This window comes from Hirundo rustica, chromosome 6 (assembly GCF_015227805.2).
Source record: "Hirundo rustica isolate bHirRus1 chromosome 6, bHirRus1.pri.v3, whole genome shotgun sequence".
NCBI lineage: Eukaryota > Metazoa > Chordata > Aves > Passeriformes > Hirundinidae > Hirundo > Hirundo rustica.
Genome location: NC_053455.1, coordinates 62,227,003 through 62,241,046, shown reverse-complemented (window position 1 = coordinate 62,241,046; position 14,044 = coordinate 62,227,003). Strand labels below are relative to the sequence as shown.

General features: G+C 49.2%; 1 protein-coding gene across 3 annotated transcripts in view; it reads right to left on the bottom strand.

The window, feature by feature from the left end:
- Positions 1-12,575, bottom strand: part of SLC6A5 (solute carrier family 6 member 5) — a 32,243-nt gene extending 19,668 nt beyond the window's left edge. Inside the window, exons 1-8 of one of the 3 annotated variants that reach the window (XM_040067193.2) lie at positions 12,430-12,575; positions 6,333-6,809; positions 5,463-5,601; positions 4,116-4,247; positions 3,645-3,818; positions 2,890-3,031; positions 2,338-2,470; positions 63-197 (exon numbers count right to left, since the gene is read on the bottom strand). In XM_040067193.2, coding sequence (XP_039923127.1) covers positions 63-197; positions 2,338-2,470; positions 2,890-3,031; positions 3,645-3,818; positions 4,116-4,247; positions 5,463-5,601; positions 6,333-6,788 — 1,311 coding nt within the window. In that variant the 5' untranslated portion in view covers positions 6,789-6,809; positions 12,430-12,575. Of the gene's footprint in view, positions 1-62; positions 198-2,337; positions 2,471-2,889; positions 3,032-3,644; positions 3,819-4,115; positions 4,248-5,462; positions 5,602-6,332; positions 6,810-8,000; positions 8,069-8,095; positions 8,420-12,429 lie in introns of those variants that run through there. The other 2 variants (XM_040067190.2, XM_040067191.2) reach the window with 2 other exon arrangements.
- Between the last annotated feature and the right edge of the window lie 1,469 nt (positions 12,576-14,044).

The following is a 14,044-nucleotide window of genomic DNA, read 5'->3' as shown; positions in this document are numbered from 1 at the left end:
TCCCCGAGGCATCTGTGTGATTTGTTCCCCCCAGCAGCTCCGAGTGCGGTCAGCAAACCCACCATGGCATCAATCAGCTTCTCCCACTTGGGTGTGATGAAATACCAGATCCCATCTCCAGCTCCCGGCAGAGTCACTCCTCTTATGAGAAGGATGATGAGAACCACGTAGGGGAACGTAGCTGTGAAGTACACAACCTGGACAGGGCAGAGAAAAGGGCTGGCTGGATGAGAAGGGAGGAGGGGAAATGTAAGAGATGCTTTGCCTGAGGAAGGCAATTACTAAGGCTCAGAGCCAGCAGTCAGGGGATAAACTAAGAAAACAGGGTTATTTCCCTGGAAATCTAAAATTTAACAGCTCTTCTTGCTGCTGGAAACAGGAATAACTTCAACAACAACAGAGGTAAGAGCTGGAATTCCAGGCAGAGAGGGGAAGAGGGTTCCTCTCTCTGTCTGGAGAGGAGCAATAGGAATTTAAAGCTAAAGGAAAATACTGATTTTGATCATTTCCCAGAGTGAACTATCACAGTTCAGTGGGAATGAAATGAGAAGTGCCATTCAGTAACACTTATTTCTGTAATTTTCTTCTATATTTTTTCTGTATTTAACAAAACAAAACAAACAAACAAAAAATCCTAGAGAATTTTTATTACTGTTTGTACCTCTTAATAATTAAATATCACCATGATGGTAGTTATGGTCCAAATTCAAAGAAGGGAAAGTCTGAAATTATCTAGGCAGACCTAATCATCATGATGTGTAAATACACAACAATGGCTGTGTGTCCAATGTTTTAATAATTATCTAGGACACAGCTCTCTCTGTGCTCAAATACAGTGGTTGGGTTATGGCCAGTTAAGCTTTACATTCAACACAAAACCACTGTAAGTGTTTTTCACATTAACGTCTGGGTCCCAAACAAAACAGACCCATACCACAACACACTGTGGAATTGTATCATGGAATGGTTTGGGTTGGAAGGGATCTAAAGATCAGCTCATTCCAGCCCCTGCCATGGCCAGGGACACCTTCCCCTAGACCAGGATGATCCCAGCCCAAGCTGGAACATTTCCAGGGATGGGGCAGCCTCAGCCTCTCTGGGCACCCTGTGCCAGCACCCCACAGTCTTTTAGAGGATATTTTCTTCCTAATATCTAATCTAAACCCTCCCTTTGTCACTTTGAAGCCACCTTCCCTTGTCCTGTCACTCCATGTCCTTGTCCCCAGTCCCTCTCCAGCTCTCTTGTGGCCCCACTGGAACGTGCTGGAAGGTCTCCTTGCACCTTTCTCTTCCCCAAATTGAGCAGCTCTCAGCCTGTCTCCAAGGCAGAGGGGCTCCAGCCCTCCAAGCATCTCTGTGGCCTCCCCTGGACTCGTTCCAAGAGATCCTTCAGGTGTTGTGGGCTCCAGAGCTGGACAGATGGGGAGAATCACCTCCCTGAGCCTGTGGTCTGAGCTGAAGTGACTTCTGAAGCTGCTTTTCGAGCTTTTCTTGTTTGTTTCCAGAGGTGTTTCCACAAGCTGTCCTGGTGAATTTCTGCACAGTCAAGATACTGAACTAATCTCTACATAAATACAGGATTTGTATCCCTGATACCAAGGAGTCAATAATTTCATCTCTGACATCAGTGTCAGTATTTTTCTTGAGTCACTTAGAGAAATATCCACCGGTACATCCAAACCCACATTATTATCCAGTCTCTTGCCTTTCATGAAATATTTTTTTTTCCTATCCCACTAAGGTAAGGGGGAAAAAAATAATCTCGATTTTCCCCTGGAACTCTGAGTCCCAGGATTTTCTGTTAATTACCAAGTGACCTCCCAACAGATGAAGTCAGCTTCTAGAAGCAAAGGGTCTAGAGCTCTGTGAACAGCTCCAGAAAATTCATGTCTTTATCCCAGTTATGCTGCTCACACACACACACACTCTGAGCTTTTTAAAGTTCAGTTCTGAATTTTAAATAATTAACATCTTAATTTACATCAAAATTTCCCGGATTCCAGTGAGACGATTGCAGAATTTTTATGAACACCACACAGAACAGGGAAGTGCCATTGGTGCCATCCCGCTGCTGAGTGCAGCTTAAGAGCTCGTTTTAAATTTATTGAAGATCAGAGAGAAAAAAAGAAACAGTCAAACAAAAATTGTTTCTGTTTTGGCTAGAAAGGAAAACACAAACAGGAAAAAGGCGTTTCAATTAATGCTTAGTCATTTACTGCGAGTATTTTCAGTAATTCAAGGTTGCGCTGTAAAATTAAAATTACAATTAGAGTGTGAGTCCCTAAAAACCAGCACCCTGCTTCCTTGTGAGTGTGCAGTCACAAATATTTTTCTTACTTTTCCTGACGACTTGATTCCTTTAGCAAGGGAGGCGTAAACGATCACCCAAGCTAGGAAAAGAGACAGTGCCAAGGGCCATCTAATCTCACCGGGATATTCAATCCCCGCTGAAATCTTCAACACAAAGTACCTAAGAATAAAGACAAAAAAAAAAAAATTAAAAAATTGTATTAAAAAAAAAAATGATGACAGCAAGCACAGGCAGGGATTCAGCTCAAATTCCATTTCTGTTTCGCTTCAGTGTCCTCAGCAGTTTCTCTAGATGGTTCCAGCGACTCTCATCACGTATTATTTTATTTATCTGCATTGCAGTAGCAGATAAAACTGCCGGGCATGGGCCAACACCCCAGCTGTGCTAAGCACCACAGGAGCAGAGAACGAGTAACCCAGCGTTTGAATTCAACTCTCATAATTCCTAAGCACAAAAAAAATGAGCGTCATTTGCTGCCCTTGACTACTGTGCTGCTGGTTTTCCAAGCTGCAATTTGCTGCCTGCTCCAGCGGATTTTACAGAAAGACCGGCGTTGTTTCTCTAAATGAAGATCTTACTTGAAGTACTCTTCGCTGCCGCTGACGAATGTTTTGTTTCCTTCCCGGGTGAAGTTCACCATGGTTAGGTTTGGATAGGCGCTCATACAGAAAGTAGAGTTCTTGATTTGTATTTTGGGGTGGTCGCCAATGATGCAGGAATCTAGGAAAAAACGAGATGGGGGGGGCAGAAAAATAAAGTGTAGGGATTTTGTTGTTGTTGTTGTAAAACACACACCTAATCACTTGAACTTTCTTTCAGACACCTTTTCCAAAAGGGAGTTAATTAGGTTTACTTTTCCTGTTTTCAGTGTGTTTGGAGCCGTTTGCAGAAAACGGGTTTTGGGGTTTGGGGGGGGGCGGGGGGGGGTTGGCGCTTTTTTTTTTTCATTAAAGAGAAGCTTCTCTAGAGACAAACAATTCTTCTTTAGCAGACACTCCACCCCGCCAGCTGTGGTAATTGGTTTCCTACACAGAGTTTTCCTCCGAGGAAAGAAAGAAAAAAATTTTAAAAAATCGGCACTTTTTTTAACATTCAAAATGACAAATCTAATTTATCCTCGGTGAGGAAAAAAATACAAATAAAAGCAGAGGGAAGTGTGGGTGGGAGCCCCTCCTGGCCGGCCATCCGCAGTCTCCTCTGGCATCTCCCAGGGGCGCAGCTGAGCTGCGGAAAGCTCTGGAAAATCACCACGGCCACAAAAACAAAAAAAAAAAAAAAAAAATATATATATATATATATAAAAACAACAAATAAAAGAGGAGTCCCAACTCACCCAGCAGGAGTTTGTTTTTGTCTTTACAGTCGGGCGTGTTCCAGGGGTTGCTGCAGGACGCCCAGGGCAGCACGGGCACGAAGGAGGCGAACAGGTAGAAGAGCGTGTAGCACAGGATGATGTTGTAGTAGATGGCGATCAGCACCGAGATGATCAGCATGGCGATGCCGCAGCCTGTGGGCAGACGCGGGGGACAGGAGGAAAAAAAATAAAATAAAATAAAATAAAATACATTTAAAAAAAAAAAATCAATGGGTTTTTAAAGCCATTTAATGCCGGCGGCTGCAAAGCGTCCTGTGGCACAGGGACGGGACGGGGACAGGGACACCGCGGAGGTCGCCCAGGGCCGCGCAAGGAGCGCGCAGAGCCCGCGGAGCGCCCGTGGCATGCGGCGGAGCCTGAAGCCATGCAAGAGGACGGAGTGCCAGGACATGCTCTCCAAAAATCCGGGCCGGCGCCTGCTCCGCTCACCTTGCAAGGCGGGGATGGCTTTCCAGACCGACACGGGGCCCTGACTAGCAAACTGCCCCAGGGAGACTTCCAGGAAGAAAATGGGGATCCCGGCTAGAGCCAACATCATCAAATAGGGGATGAGGAACGCACCTTGGGGGGCGGGGGGGAGAGAAGAGAGAGCAACCTGAATCGCCCCGTGCTACCGGCGACAACTCAGTCAAGACATTATTTCTGTTAGAATTTTTTCGGTTTGTCATCGATTCCCCACCCTCGACGAGGCAGGAGGAAGGGCTGGGGTCGGGGGTGGGGAAGGAAAATGGAAGTCAGCTTTCTGCATTCCCAACGTTTTCGACATTCCCAGCGCTTTCTGTAGGCAGTAGATACTCATTATTGCTAAATGGGCATTCAACACCTCCCGCTCGGAAGTTTTTACGTGTAAAAAAGAAAAAAAAAACCCAAATAATAATTTGAAAAGCTCGCGGTTTAAAAAGCAGTTCTTTAAAATTGCCTTTTCCCTCAGGACACGGCTCTTAGGGTCTCTACAGAAATGTTTTCCATGGTCACAGCACCAGTGTCCTCTGCTGAGAGCCCTTTCGAGGACGGAATAGAGAAGCAGATAAACTCCCTCCTCTTCCCCCTGTGAACTATTAACGGCGCAGCCTCTTTTCCAGCTTCTCCTCTCCTCGGCCGAGCGACCCTCACTCTGTTCCAAACGAACATTTTTCAGTCGGATCACGGAGCGATTTTAAAGAATTCCCCCAAACCTCACGAAACAGCGGAACACCTCGGCTCGGGATCCAACGTCCTCCGGTCCCTGTCCCGACTCCAAAGCCCCTCCTGTTTCCCCATCCCGCGGATCCAGCCCCGGCTGTGTCTGTGTGTAACCGGGGCGAGGGGGGTTCCAATGATCACACAGCCCTGCCTCTCCATCTCCCTCCCTCTCCGGCCGGCACCACTTGCAAGTGGTTGGTTTGGTTTTTTTTAAAGGAAAGAGCTGCCTTTTAAGGAAATCACGTCAGGGCTTTCCTGCTTCCAGCCCCGTAACAAAAAACGGGAAAAAAAAAAAAAAAAAAAAAAAAAAAAAGAAAGAAAGAAAGAAAGAAAGAAAAAAACAACAACAAAAAAACCCCCAACCAAACACCACCCCCAAAGCCCAAAATAACGCAAACAAAAACCAGCCCAGGCAGATATTTCTCCACGTGTATGAGGGTGTGGAGATGCCCCCGCTCAGCCCAGCCGCTGGCTGCCCGGCAATGGGAAGCCTCCGACCCCGCTTCCCTCGTGTTTCTCCCCGCCCAAAAGGGCAGGGGCTGGCTCAGACCCGGACGACACTGCAGGTAGAGAGACAGGAAAAAGCCATCCTACCTCCCCCATTCTTAAAGGCCAGGTACGGGAACCTCCAGACATTGCCCAGCCCCACTGCATAACCCACCATGGAGAGGATGAAATCCAGCTTGCTGGACCAGTTCCCTCGGGCTTTGTTTTCATCCCCCACATCGTCTTCCTAAAAGGGGCGGAAAAAAGAGGAAAAAGAGGGATGGGAAAGCAGCCACTTTAGCAAACAAGCACGGCGGTGCTGCCGTTATTTATATTATTATAATATAATATATTATTGTATAAGAATAAGAACAATAATTACACGGAAGAGGGGGTTAAAGCATGGCCCTCCACGAAGCTCTCGGGGAGGGTGGACCGACCCCTCCGCTGGGGGTGGAAGCCCTCGGTGGCCTCTGGAGGGTCGGGACCGACCAGGAGAGGTGAAAATCCCTTTTACCTCGCGAGCAGCCGCCCCGGCACCGCCCCGCTTCCAGGGCAAATGCGGACGGACAGGAGAAGGGCAGGGGAGCGGCGCCTTCCCGGCCGGGCAGCCTCTTCTGGGATTGCCCGTGACCCGATTTTGGGTTACAGGGGGGTCCGGGGCACGCAGACCCCGGGGGTTCGGGCAGGAGGACGAGCCTGAGGATGGGAAGGCGAGGGGAAGGGCACGTCCGGCGCTGGGGACAGGAGCAGACCTGACGCTGGGGCGTGGAAGGATGTGCACCTACAGGCACGGCTCGGGAACCAGCCGGAGTGACACGGGATGCTCGCTGCGCTTCAGCGAGCCCCTGTCCCCCTCTTCCTTCCCTCCTCCCGGCATCACAGCCCCATCCCCGACCCGTCTGCAGCCGGGTTTGGAACTCCCGCCCCAAATCCGTGCCGGAGCGGGGGAAGGAGAAACTGGGGAGGAACACTCACCCCCTCCACTCTGCCGGGAAGAACAGAAGTGTTGCCGTCCGTGCCCAGCACCACGGTGCTGTGGCTCAGGGTGAGCCAGGCGTTGTTCTGCTCCAGCGTGCCCTTTCCCAGGCTCGGAGCGGCGTCCGCGCTCTGCAGAGCGGCGATTTTGCAGTGAGGGATCGCGGCTTGCCCGGGGCCGGGCTTGCAGGGAAAGGTTTCCTCGGATTCCCTCCGCAGGGTGGAGTTGGCTTGCACCGGGGTGCTGCTGAGCTTGCAGATCCCGACTTTGGTCCTCTCCAAATCGTTCGGTTTCGACTCTTCCGAGGGAAGAGCTTTGCTGTCGCCCGAGAGCGAGCGGGGCAGCCTGGCCGAGGCGTTCTGCGGCTCATTTTCGGGGCTGATCCTCGCAACTCCCGCACCTTCCTTGTGTCCCGGAGCCACCGCTTCAGGATTGTTCACCGGCTGCTTGCTCATATCCCCCTGACTGGCGTAATCCTGAAAATGAGAACGTCACATATTTTACCAAAAGGAGAAGAAGAGGGGGGTGGGGGAAAAAAAAAAAAAAAACAACACGTTGGCACTGCGGAGCTTACACGACTATTTTTTTTTTTTTTATTTTTTTTTTTTTTTTTTTTTTTTTTTGGTCCTCGTGCAGGAAACGCATGCGCCAAAAAAATCCGGGAGTGCTGCAGAATTTCGAGGAGCCACGGTTCGCCTGTTTGCCCTCCCATTCAACGTTAATACTCGGGGGGAAAAAAAAGAGTACGGTACACACACACACACACACAAAAAAAATCACAGCCCCCCCTCCCAAACAACAAACCTCAAACAAAAAAAACACCGCCAGCATCTGCAAACCCGTAATTCAAGTTTAAGTAAGTGTTTCTACAGCACTGCGCCGCCAGACCTCGTTAGATTTCACATCACGACTGTAGGATGCTCCCTTCCCTATCACCAGTGTAGAAAGATTCTTTAATTTTACGCCCCATTTCCTTTCTGTCATTCAACAATGCGCATCAACTTTTTTTTTTTTTTTTTTTTTTTTTTTTTTACTATATATGATCAAGAGACAAACTGCCCTGTGGGCAGTCGGGGATGTTAAAAAAAAAACCAAAAAAACTCCAAGTTAAATAGTGCTGGTGAACATTTCTGAGCCGGCTGCTACACTTCAAAACCCATCAGCAAGAGAGTGAAATGCAAAAAAAAACAAAAACAAAACCAACAACCAAAAAATAACCAAAACCGCACCGCCAAGGTGAGATTAACGCCGCTAACAGCAGCTTTCCCCTGTTCTTTTCATGTTTCCGACCCACATAATGCTAAAGATTTTATTTAAGCTGCCCCTAATCATTAAATAGATCACTGACGGCACTCCCGCACTCACCTCTACCTTTCCCTCCAGCTGAAAGCTGCAATTTAAAAAGTATCTTCACTTTATACCTGCGGGCGAAGCCTACCTTTTAGTTCAATTTTTTAAACCAAACCCTCGGTTTAACGTTATCTTTGCCAATACCTTTTTTTTTCTTCTTTTTTTATCCAGAGTGTCTCACTGAGCTCCTCATCACCGTTTCCCCCCCAAGTTCTCCCTCCGTCGCAGCCCCAGGCTGCCGGCCCCGGGGATAAAGCCTGCGGGGACATTTTGGGGTACCACGGTGCTCCCCCTTTCCCCGCAGCATCCGTCCCTACCCGGCGCGCTGGAGGCTCTGCCGGCAGCACCGGGGACAGCTCCCGCTCCTCCTCCAGCGCTCCCGGGTACCGCCGAGGAGAAATCGAGCACTTACCGAGTATTAAATACCCACGGCTAGAGCCGAGAGAGGCGAAAAGAGCGGCGCGGGCAGCCGGCGGACTGGATTTAGCCCAGTTCAGAGCAAAGCTTTCTATACTTCCTTGGGAAAGAGCGGCTTTGCGTCAGTGCATAGCGAGGTGCCCTTGGCGTGACATTTTCTTGATAATAAGGGTTTGATAAATCATTACCCTTGGGTTGAGATTTTAAAGGGACGCGGAGAAGCCGGAGCGGCTGTCACTCAGGCGGCGGTGGCATTGCGTGTTCCCCGTGACTCATGTGCGGGCTGAGCGCCAAACCAAAGCCGGGCGGGCCACGGTGGCACAGCTCTGCTGCCCGAACCTGGGGGACGTGTGAGAAACACCCACTGCTGCACCCGAGAGCAACGGGGACAAACCTGCCATTTCTGCTCCTCTTCCTTCCTCCTCCCTCCCAGCTCCCTCTTTAAAACCTGCCTTTCTGCAGCGCACAGAGCAGGTGTTGTGATAAGTTATCAATTTATATTGACATCAATTTATCGATATCAATCTATACTGATATCAAATTACACAGACATCAATTTATACTGACATCAATTCATACCGGCATCAATCTATACTGACACCAATTTACATTTTTACTATTTCTATCTCTACTTTGATATCCACACACCACGGACATAAAACCATAAAAGCGATCAGGTCCGTGTCTAACCGCACGCCCAAAGAGAAGTTGACCGTGTACATAAATACATTTACATTGTGTCTTTCTCACCCTCCTTGCGCGAAACTGCACTGTGTGCTCTGTTTTTACCGTGCCCCGTGGGGGAAGCTTCGGTTAAATTTAAACCATGCACACAAATAAAGCAAACTTCTCTTTCATCAGAGCTGTCTGAGGTGGGAGCAAAAATGAGGGCAGCAACCCTGAAGGTGCCGGTGCTCTCCCCTCGCCCATCAAAGCATTGATGTTTGATTATTGGGAGGGGGGAATTATTCGTCCTTAAAAGTCAGGTGTCAACGAGAACCGCTTTCGCCACGAAGTGTTTCACACCTGATCGCCCCTCCTAGGTGTGATTTTCTGCTCGAGAGGCTTTTTCAGAGATTTGCCCAGCACAAGACAGTTTCGTTCACCCTGCCAAAAAAAAAAAAAAAAAAAGAAACGCCTTGGCAAACCGGGATGCTCCCTACGCAACCTTCCCAGTTGTTCCAGCGTCAGCGACGCTGCTCATCCGCATAGCCCCTGCTGCTGTCAGCTCCTCCGGAGAGTATTTGTCACATTTTAGCGTGAGCGGGGCGTGCGCCTCTGCAGGGGAGGAGAGGAGAGGAGGGGGCTGAGCTCGCCGGCACCGCTCGCCTTTGCTCTGCGTCCTTGCTCCGGCGGCTTACGGGCGTTTGTCTGGGCGGGCGAAGCACATGAAAAACTGGCAGGGGCGCAGGCGGTGCTGCAGAGGAGCGGCCACCCCGGCAGGGACAGAGCAGAGCTGGAAGCCGAAACTCACCGGCCGCGATAATTGACAGCCCCAAGAAAGCCGGGGGCCAGCAAAGCAGAACGGCGAAAATCGGTTTTCGCCGGAAAGATCAGTCAAACCTCGCAGCTGAGAAATGCTTGGGGCTCCCAGCAGAGCCCCAGGGCGAGCTGGCAGCGCGGCCGGCGTCAGCTTGAGATGTTGCCTCGAACATCTTCGAGCACTTCGGGGAAATATAAATATAAATATACTCGATATAATTAATATATGATAATGTAATGTAATATAGAATATCTATTATGTGAGTGTATATTAAAAGAATATAATATTATATATTGTGTATATCGTATAAGATTGCTATATTATGTACATTGTATATTATAATGTTTTTATCTTATATATATTATCTATTATAATATGATATTTATCTCTATATAAATGTAGATAGTCTGTACATTATATCCCACAGGTCTGTAATTCCTGTCTGCACGCACAGGTATTTTTGCACAGGCACACGGGCTGTAGGTGGTTGTAGGTTCCCGCCTTTAGGGTCCCTTTCCTGCCCTGTTCTGTCTGCAGAGCAGCAGCCCGGTCTCGGGGGAGCCGTCCCTGCCCATGGCAGGAGCGGGGCGGGGCTGGGTGAATTTTAGGATCCCTCCCAAACCATTCAGTGACTCCGTGTGCTCCCCGCGGGTCTCTTTAGAGATCTCGGGGCTTTAGTGGCGGTGTTTTTGTTTTGTTTTGTTCCCTTCCCCAGGCATCCTCCAGCCGCAGATCCGCTCCTCAGCTCAGCCTCCTGTTCACGTTAATGCCCCCAAAGGCACGGCCCGGATTAAAAGCGACAGGGCAGCAGTCCAAGAGATATTTAGGTCAGGAAGACCCCTAAACGTCTTCTAGAGCCATTGGGTTGAGTTATTTTGGGTTTTTTTCCAATAACTGAAAAACTCGCTCTTCGCTTTCTTTTCCGAGCTGTATTTCTGCTTTCCCCGTCAGCATTGAAACGTGAAATCGAAGTTTCACCCCGGGAAAAAGGGAATCGATCTCCTTTACCTCCTGAGAAGTCGAGAGCACCTCTCCTTCCCCTGTAGCCCAGGGCAAGCTGCGGGAGGGCACGGTGCCCTCGCTGGGCACCGGAGCCGAGGATCCATCCTTAGCCAAGAGGAAGATCCGCGGAACAGAAACACGGCTCGCTTTTCACACATTTCCCTCTGTCCTGCCCTCGGGGCCGCACAGCCCTGCTCCCTGGGGATTTGGGATGGAAACACCAGCTTCGCTCCGAGCTCCCAGCTTGGATTCAGGGCTCTTTTCCAAACCAAACCAGCTCCCTGCAGCGTGGGGGTTCAGCGCCCCAGCCCGCAGCCCTCAGCTCCATTCGGACGATTTCTCCGGGCTCCTTGTCCCTGTCCCGCAGGGGAACCGCCCCCCCTCGGGGGTCTCAGGGATGGAGGAGAAGCGGCTTGGGCAGATTTTTGGAAATTTCTGCACCATTGGCCAGAAATTAAATCCCTCGGTGCTCTGGGGGAGTCACCCACCCTCGATGTGAGGGAGGGGTCCCCGTTTTCTTCCCGAAGAGAATGGCTGGGCGAGAGGGAGGCTGCTCCAGGGCGGGGGTCGCGGTCTTTCCAAGAGAAGGGCGGACAGCTTTCCTCTTCCCTTCCCCCGGGGACCCCCCCGCGGGGGAAGGGCACCAGCCGCCGCCCTCCTCGGCCCGTGCAGTCTTAATTACTTTGTCAAAGATGAAAAATAGCAACCGGCTGATTTTCCTCCCCTGTCCCCCTGGCCCTTCTTTGCAGATAAGCGATACACGAGCCAAGGCGGCGCAGCCGGAGCCCCGGGGAGGGTCCGGGGCTGGATCCCAGCCCCGGACTCCAAAGGTGCTCGCTGCCCCCATCATCCCCCCCGTTCCCTCATCGCAGGCACTTCCCTGGCTTCGTGCCGCCTTCGTGCCGCGCCTCGGTGGAGAAAAGCCAAGTCACGACAGGAGCAAGCGATGCTCCCTCTCCGCAAGCGCCCCGAACGCGCCCAGGGGCGCCCATGCGGCTCGAACCCCTGCGCTGAAACCCCCGCCCTGCCTCCTTTACCACACTGCAGCTGGAGATGTCGAACCCTTCTCCTCCCTTCCCCATGCAAAGTTCGCCTAAAAGCGATGCAGGCAGGCGCAGCAGGAACTCGCACCCTCTTGCCCCCGGTTTCTCCCACCACCCCAAGCCGCAGCCTTTGCCACCCACCAGCCTGTCCCGGGAAGCAATTCCCACAGCTCATTAATCCAGACACCCCCCGGGAGGGGAGCTTTCCTTCTCCCCTCCTCTCCCCGGGCTCTTTTTGGTTGTTTTTGTGGCAGGGACACCCCCCCCTTCCCCCGGCTGGGGTTTTCCATAGAGGACTGCCATTTACCCTCTTTTATCCCTTAAACTTGAAAGGCAAATGCACATACACCAGCAAAAGTAGAAGCCAGACCTCGCCAAGGGACACCCTTCGATTTCTTGTGTTTCCCTTTTAATCCTATCTATATGCAAAAGAAAAAAAAAAAAAAAAAAAAAAAAAATTGCATCGCCCTGATTGCACTGAGCAGTTTTCCCTGTTCTAGCAGACAGCCAGTCTATTTGAACACCTTACACTCTCTGCTTTGCTCACTTCTGCCTGTTGAGCCAAAAGCAAAAATCACAGCCGGCACCAGCTTTCCCCAGCTTTCCCCATGGTCAGCAACATTGACTACACGGCCCTATTTAAAGAGAAAAAAACCCCCAAAACCATAATAAACACAGCAAAGAGCACAACCCCTTTCTCAAGGTAAAGATTCACCTCACCAGGCTGCAACACTTTGTCCCTTTCAGTTAATGATATTCGAATAATGGAGAGACAGTAAAAACCTTTCAAGTGATAATTACCTGTTGTTTTTATCCCGCTATTTGTCGGCTCTCCTGTACACTTTCCAATCGCCTCGACTCACGTAACTCACCACCTGGCCCATACATCTTCAGGTAATTATCCAAGTCCGGTATCCTTATTGTAAAAGGAGTCAGTTCCCTGTGAGGTTTAAAGTTTTCTCTTCTGGAGACCACTGTAAGTAACAGAATTAAAAGAAAGGGGGTTCAGGTGGAGGGAAAGCAGAAGCACCTGGAGGAATTTTCTGCACCAGTGGCCAGGCATTTCTGCTCCCAGCAGCTCTTTCCCCCAGATATACACCTTTCTTCATCTGGGCATTTGGCCTAATTGGACACAATGACCACAGCTTTGGGCTTTCACTTTGCAATAGAACAGGGCATTTAAAAAACAAAACAAAAAAAGGCCATATTTAATAATAATTTAAAAATACTATTTAGAGCTTTAAATTGATTTTCATGATTTACCCGTAAGCAATCAAGCCAAGGATATTTTTTTTTCTTGTCCACAGTGAACTCTAGACTCAGCCCAGCCACTGAACTTAACACTTAACTTACCTCTTCAGATAAAATTGCACATTGCAAACATAAAAAATACCACATTGGGGTTTGAACTCCTGATCAGAAATTTGGAAAGAAAATATCACAAATATGACAAAATGAGAGAAAGCTGATTTTTCCAAGCAGGTATCCTGCGAGGACATCACAAGCACCCACCCCCCCGACCAGATTCTAGCATACAGCCAGTCCATTTTAACACCTTGCACTCTCTGCCTTGCTCACTTCTGACTGTTGAGCCAAAAGGAAAAATCACAGCGTGCACCAACCTTCCCCAGGGTCAGCAACATTGACTGAACAGCCTCACTTAAAGAAAAAAAACCGCAATAAACATAGTAATGTACCTACTTGAGTGTGTCACAAGGCAAGTCAACACAGAACCATCTCTGTGACCCCTCAGCGCTGGTCTGGTCGTGCTGGACTAGACCTGGCCTGCTGCATCCCTTCAGCTTCAACTCTGGAGAGACAACCCCAACATCACTCACAACAGAAAAACCTCTGTATGCTCAGAGGATCTGTGCATTCCCCTTAGGGCGTTTGGTTTCAGTCAAAGACACTGAATTGCTTAAAAATTGAAGAGGCGAGTAATCCCCTACCAGGTTATATACTGAAATCAGGTTCAAGCATTCCCTTGAGCATAAATTTCCAACTAGAATGGCACTGTTCTCCCAAGGTACGAGATTAGTTGTTTAAATGATCATTTGGGTAATTCCGGTGCTTCATTTTCTATAATTCTGCCTAGCTTCCACCATGAGTTCCAAATATACTTAATGCCTTGGTCATATGAAAAATTCCAGGTGATCCACTCTCTAAGGTAGTGGAAAACCAAACTGTGACTCTAGTGTCAAGATCATTTCATTATCAAGATTCTCAGCTCACTCCTATTCTTGCCAGTGAGAAGGTAAGAGATGCCAAAAAACCCCCATCACCAGAGGTAAATATATATATATATACACACATATATATGTATATGTATATGTGTGTGTGTGTGTGTGTGTGTATAAAAAAAGCAAACTTTTATTAATATAACCAAAGGAATGCATAATAAAATAATTATCTCACA